Genomic DNA, 7351 nt, shown 5'->3' with positions numbered 1-7351 from the left:
AAATCCACAATAGATTGAAAATTATGAGGATCAAAATCTTATTTAAACCTAAGTTCAAATTGCAAACTTGGGTTAGTCGAATTTGGTCTCTACCATCCCTAATTTTTTTTCCCTCTATCTTAGCAGCCTCATTAATGGCCACGTGGACGTGCCAGCAGATCTCATTGGATTAGCTGGCATGCGAAAAGGTGTAACCACGCTCTCTGTGGATGACACGTGTATAAGGGAATAAGGTAATCACCTATTGGCTTCCACGCGGTTAAGGTCAGGACAGGCTTGGTGGGAGTTGAATGTTCACACTCTCATTTACGCGTGCGGGGTGAGGCGTTCATTGAATGCCAACAATGCCAACGATCTCTTGCATTGCACCCGACCCAAATCAATGACCTTCTCAAAAATCTTTGTAATCCATACTTCCACCATTCAAATTTATAAAACCATTCCCTGATCTTAGTTTCCTCCACCTGTGACCGGAAACAACTACCATACATGAACTTAGTTATATATCATTATAAAATATAATATTTTGCATAATTTGTAGAGTTCGATAAAATGACATCAAAATAAACTAGTCACAACACTTCCTTATGGTGCTTATTATTCTCAAGAAGAAGTTGAGAATTTATTTATCTAGTTGATTATTGCATATATCTCAAGGTGTGCCCATGACTTGTGCATTCACAATGACCTTGTAACGGTAGCGTTTAGCGCAGAAGAGGAGGTAGACAAGATTGAGAGCACCAAGTCCAGCTATGACGAAGTAATAGTAATCCAATCTGCCAGCGTTGAGGTCATTGTTCAGCCAATCTGTTTTGCCATACTTTCGTGTCACTTTGTGCACAATGTTCATTACCAAGGCACCAGCATAACTTGAGAAGCCAGCCACAAGAAATTGCAAGGAATTGCCAAGAGTTCTCATTTTCTCTGGCGATTCACTGTTGTAGAATTCAGTCTGTCCAATAATGCTAAATACTTCACACAATCCTAAAAAGGCAAATTGAGGAGCTAGCCACATGGCAGACATTGGTTTAACCCCATGAAGTGCATCGTGTGAGATAGCCACACTCCTTCTTTGCCACTCCACCAAACCACCACTTACCATAGTAAGAATTGAGAAGATGTTACCAATTACTATCTTTTGAAGGCCCGTCAACCCTTCCTCTTGTTTTGTGACTTTTGCCAGAGCTCGTTGCAGAAAGAGGTCATAGCAGAGGAGCCATATACCAATGCTGATTAAGGATATTATACTGAATGATGCAGGATGAATTTCAAAGTGTGATCCAAGATGGCGGTCCATTTTCATGGCCTGGATGACAGGAAAGATTCCTCCTTGTGCCATTGGTATCAAACACAAGATACCAGAAGCCCATATTGGTATAATTTTAATCACACATTTGACTTCTTCCACTTGTTGAATGCTGCACAACTTCCATGGATTTGTGACCAAACTTTCTTCATTAACTTCATTGTTTTGTATCATAGCAGCTTTGTTTAGAAACCTGTGCAAAAATCAAAGTTACCAAAAAAGCTTGTCCTTAATTGGATGAGGAGTAAATATTAAAACACACAAGTGAGATTGAGGAACATTACCTAAGTTGTTCGGTCAAAGGTATCTTCACTGTTTTATCATCTCTTAACGGGGGATCAAAGTAAACAACTTCTTCTTCATTTGTTGGGTTTTTTAGATGACGCTTCTTGTAAGCTGCAATAAACACTTGTGCAATACCAGAAAATATGCTCCCTTCTGCTGGAAGGTAAAAATAAGTTCTTGCTCCGGCAAAAAATATGATTATTGCACATAACATGAGAAGGGCTAGTATCCCAAAACCCTTGACCCAGCTTTTGCTTTGGATTTGAACTATTAAAGTATTATTGATCAACATGACCAGTGTCTGTGTGTTGTAGTACGAACTTAAGAATCTGCTGACTCCTTTCCTTCCATCAGAGGAAGTTGTGTCAAATTGATCAATGGCAAAGGGAATACTGCATGGTCTAATTCCACCTGTGCCTATACCCAGCCAGGACAGCCCCAAAATTAAGATGGCAAGCTGAGTAGTCGTTGGGGGAACACATGCTTGCTGCTCAGAAGTACAACTTGGAGGGTGAAATTCTGGCACCCATGCTGTAAGTGTTAGCAGCACTATTCCCTAATTAAGCACCAGCAAATGATTAATTAAGAAAGCAATAATAATTAAGAAGAAGAAACTTTTTCAATTTATTATAATGTTTCAAATATTTAACTAAGAAGAAAAATATCTCTAAGAGAGTAAAGAAACTTTGGTTAATTAAATTTATGAATTTGTAAGTTGAGGGAATGAAATCTCAGGGGCTAAACCATGGGGAAACTAAATTAATGCTAACAATTAAGCTCTTCAAATTAAAATTGATAAATCAATGAGCGATTGTACTATGTGTTTTAAATATAATGGAGTAGAGCATACCACAAGTGTTCCAAATGATGCCATAGCAATGGTTTTGAATTTTCCTAAATAGGCATCCGCAAGAGAAGCACCAATAATTGGTATGAAATTGCTCACTCCATACCATATGCTGATAACATTTGCAGCACCAACGTGACTCAAATGGAACATTGTCATCAAATACACGGTGAAATTTGCCATTATGCCGAATGTTGCTATTCTCTCAATAGTCTCATTTCCTACAAAATATAAATCACAAGACCGGCTTAGTTAACTCAACTTGATAACAAATTATATATCAATAAATAATATATACATATGCACATTTTTGTGTTAAGATAGGGACCTATGATGAAAAGAACGGCCTTCCATCCGGGCTTTCTCTCCATTGTCCTTGCATTTAAGGAATCCAAACCATCTTCAGTTGTTGACTGTGTCCTATTCTCCACCTCCATTATTTTTATCTGAAGTATCCTTTGTATGCTTGAACTAGGCTCCTTCAGATTATAGTTGTCAGAGCTAATAAGTGTTCAGGTAGCAATTGAGAAGTGGGCCGTAAGGAGCATGAATTGAAGTCAGCAATGACATGAAGACAATTAATATATTGCACTAATGTTTCTTGCATTAATCAAAATATGAACCTAAATATAAAAGTTTTCTAATACATGTGTCTTTAAGGGCAATATCTTCAGTTATTATACTAATAAAAATATTTTTTTTATTTAATAATGGGTTATATTTGATAAATTTTAAAGAAAAAAATATTTTTACTTGTATTGCAGGAAAAAAAAAATAATCTAACATGTTAACATAAAAGTGAGTGGGTCCCTCACATAAAAAAAATAGAATTTACTTACATTTTATGTGAATGTGTTCAAAAATATTTGTTTGCGGGAAAAACAAAAATATTAAACCAAATTTTAAATACGAGAAAAATATTTCTTCAATCACTGAATATAAAATTATCTCTAGTGAGCTCAAAACGACGTCATCTTAGGATTATAAGATTAAAATCTTTTATTATAAAAACTAATGTAACCCTACGATATATTATAATTACAAGAACACCTGATTTTCGTCCCAAAATAATACCATTTTGAATTCATTGGAAATATCTTACGATGGAGAAATGCTTTACTCTTTAAATATTCATTGTCAAAATAACATTTTAAAGAGTTATCTATAAACAATGCGCTGAGTTAAGTTGTCAATTTAGCCACAGCCCGTAGCACAATCCATTTAGTCCTAAAATTTGACCTTATTTTTTTGATAGCCCACTAGATAGTGAGACTTTTCACACTCCACACTCCACACTCCAAATCCACACAACCAAACAATTAACTAACAGACCAATCAGATCGCAGCACTGCAGCACGTTATCCGGAGCCTCGAGTCCCCAAAGGTTTTCACCCCCGGCATTCTTCTCGGTAACTATCACCACCGTTGATCATTAGCATGCATGGTTATATATGAACATGTCTAATACTGTATTACAATGACTCATACTTTGAAATAGATGCGTTTGTTTTGCTGACAATGAATCTTATCACTTTGACATGTCACGGCGAGAAAAAGAGTGAAGAAATATAGTTCTTGATTTGTTTATTGATTAATACATGTTGTTCACACGTGTTTGGGCAATAGCTAATACATGTTGTTCACACGTGTTTGGGCAGTAGCATGCGTGTCTTTTTTTCCACAGTATATTAGTTGGGGCACGTGAGTCATTGGGGCTGCCATGGTGACTTAAGTGAGTCACGTGCTTTGTAGCAGCGCCCTGATTATTGTGAGTGGGTTGGGCTGTTCTACTAAGCCCAATATTTCTTTCCCCAACCCCAAATCCATATTGGATCTGTCGGTCTTCTTGTCTTTTCTTTTTCTTTTGTTCTGAACAATATTTCCCCTTCTCTGCTTTCTTTGACTATTTTTCATTGGACCATGGTACTACTTTCTTTTTTTCTTTTTTTTGTAAATGGTACTACTTTCTTACATATACTTACAGTACTATATTACTATATTCGCTTGAACATGCTAATCAGAGCAAAAATCGCCCCTTTTTCAACAATGATTATGATCATTTTCTATGCAAACACAGACACCAATCGGTTCATTCATGAGGACATCAACCAGATATATAGTTACACAATACAAGATACAGCCACCACAATATTCTGAATGAATGCAGCAACATGTACATGCAGTGAGATTAGATTTACCGTTCTTCGCTTGATCAGCGAGTGCGTGAGTAGCTGTGCTTGACCGTTGCTCGATTGGCTTCGTTCCACTTGGATGCTCTCCTAGCTAGTTGATGCGGTGTGTTTGCTCTCACCAAGAGAAATGACACAGAGAGAGAGTAGTTCTGAGATATTAAAGGAATGAATTGAAAAAATTAAAAAAGAGTGAAATCAAAACTTAATATATTTGAAATTAGAGAAATGAAGCAATTATCACACTGTAATCTCAGTACAAACATGGAGCAGGTGCATAGAACCAAAGAGTTGTTAGGATTTTACAAAAAAAAAAAAAAAAAAACAAGTTGTTAGAAGGTTGTGTGAAAAGCTCATAAGATAGTTAGTTAAGGAGAAAATTAAACGTTGATGGGGACTCCTTTCTAACCGACGTAATAACACCGCCATCATTTCCTTAAACTCACCTTGAGAACGGGAATTTGAGAGAGAGAGAGTGAGAGTGAGCGAGCGAATGTGAATATGAGAAGAAGATGTGGTATTTATAGAGAAGATGGGTTGAAAGAGGGAAAGCGGGGCAAAGAGAGAGAGAGTTGCAGAATAAGAAAAAGGGTAGAATAAGGTGTAGGGGCTCATGCTTTCAGAAAAGAGAGAGTTCGAAGCTATTTCTCAAGTTCTTCAGTTTTCAGAAAATATAACACTCACTCATTCGTGTTGCCGCGTCCAAGAAAAAAGAAAAGGTACGTGCATTTTCTCAAGTATAACATTTAAGATTTTAAATTGATTCAAGAAAATCCAATAAACTTAAGAAGAGATTTTATCCAGATCAGTTTTTTATCTAAAATTATTAAAAAAAAAAAAGGCTAGAAAAATTTTAAAAACCAGCAAAAGAAAAAGATTATTCAAAAAAGGGTAACGGTAAGGATTTAGGAGCAGCATACCAAAAAAAAAAAAAAAAAGGATTTAGGAGCAAAAGCAAAGAGAAATCAACGAGTTTTCTCAAGCTTCTTCTTTTGAATTTTCCCTTTATGTTGTATCTCTCGGGTTTGATGGATTGTTCCACAAATATGAGTGGTTAATCGAATTTAAGTTTCTAGATTAGACGAGTAACTAGTTGATGACATAATTTTATGTGATTCTTTTCTTATATGGAAAATTGTTATTTCTTAATTCAATTATAGTGTTTTTAATGTTTGCTATATTATATGGCCCATATATACAAATATAAGACATTGGGAGAGGAATTGAAAGATGAAATTCAGTATGGGAACCTCTAAAAATTAAGCTTAAGAATTTAGCATCTAGAAATGGACTGAGTCCTTTGAAGATAAATGAAATTCAATATGGGAACCTCTAAAAACTAATCTGATTCTGATTTAATCAAAAAAACAAACCTATGATTTTAGACCCCAAATTATTTTTCCTACATGTGATCATAGTATATGGGCCTTCTGCTCATGCAATATGTTTGAACCGGAAATAACATATTGAACTGTGCTTTTTATTTTAGTCCATGAGTAATATTATATGGGCCTTCTGCTCATGCAATACTTCCTTTGCTATTATTTAGAAGCTGATACGGCTGAGATTTTTTATGAAGGAAATAACATCTAGTATGGGCCGGAAACTGATGTGATTGGTAATTGCTAGAGTCGTACAAGTTAACCCAAAAATGACAAGAGGGCTTTTCTCAAGCTTTGTGTAATATTTTGGGCCGTTGAGGTGAATTCTCAACTCAATTTTCTTAAATACATATATTCTGCCCCAATACATCTTAAATTGGCATAGGGTTTATGAACTTTAACCAGCTTGAGACTCCTTTAATACACTTACCCTCGACAATTTAAAAATATTAAATTGCTGTTAAAAATACAATATTTATGTTAAAAATACATAACTAATTAGTTCTTGTAGCCCTTAAATCGATTGTACTAGAAGGGTAAAACCAAAACTAGTAAAATCCATTGAACTCTGATTTTATATTTAACAATATTTAATAATGTATCCTGATATTCATCCCAGAACTATAGAGAACGTATAGAGCAATGTTCTAATTACAGTAGCAAGAAAACAAAAAGAAACAGAAGATGAAAATGGAAAATTAAAATAGTCTCAGAGAAGCATCCAAATAACATCAAAAGCAATTTTTTCGAAAGATTTATTGAAAACGTATCAATATGCATGTCATGTAAAAACATTCAAGCCACCCACATGAACTTTGATAGCTGCTGCATATGCATAAAAATTAGGCATTGGCCAAAGATCTCAGCAGTCAGCAGGCTTTTGTTTAAAAATAAAATAAAACTTATTCTCTGCCAGAAAAACAAAGCCTAGTAACTTGGTACTATATAGATTGCTAGAATCATACTTTTTTTTATCCTTACTTTCAAAATCAAAGCATGTAAAGTTATCATTTGTGATGTGAACTTTCAAGCATCTTTGAGGTTTCATGGTTTACAAACCAATACAAAAAAAACTGCAAAAACATAAAAAAAAAATCCAGAATGAAAAACTACATGGAATGGACCATTTGAAAAACCAAGTCTTTTTTACTCTCAGCAACTGTCATTACCAGCTTATATAAAAATAAAGCACTCATCATTAAACTCCAACTACGAGTGTGAGATGAGGACAATTTTCATGTACTAGCTTACATGAAAATAAAATAAATAAAAAAAAGTGGTTCTTTTATTTTTCATGAATAAAGATTTTACATAAAGCATTCCCTGCACCTACAAATAGAAC

The 7351-nt window shown here is 34.9% G+C and overlaps 1 protein-coding gene across 1 annotated transcript; it reads right to left on the bottom strand.

The window, feature by feature from the left end:
- Positions 1-652: 652 nt before the first annotated feature.
- LOC133304594 (protein NRT1/ PTR FAMILY 2.13-like) lies at positions 653-2875 on the bottom strand. Its single transcript, XM_061504644.1, has 4 exons — positions 2767-2875; positions 2442-2659; positions 1591-2147; positions 653-1499 (listed from the first exon to the last, which is right to left on the bottom strand). The coding sequence occupies exons 1-4, from the start codon at positions 2873-2875 to the stop codon at positions 653-655; spliced, it is 1731 nt and encodes a 576-aa protein (XP_061360628.1).
- Positions 2876-7351: the final 4476 nt, after the last annotated feature.

The sequence above is a fragment of the Gastrolobium bilobum genome, unplaced genomic scaffold, assembly GCF_033153095.1.
Source record: "Gastrolobium bilobum isolate Gb01-03AN ecotype WA unplaced genomic scaffold, APGP_CSIRO_Gbil_v1 utg31257, whole genome shotgun sequence".
Classification (NCBI taxonomy): domain Eukaryota; kingdom Viridiplantae; phylum Streptophyta; class Magnoliopsida; order Fabales; family Fabaceae; genus Gastrolobium; species Gastrolobium bilobum.
The sequence above is the reverse complement of the archived record's forward strand: the minus strand, read 5'-3'. Positions and strand labels throughout refer to the sequence as shown.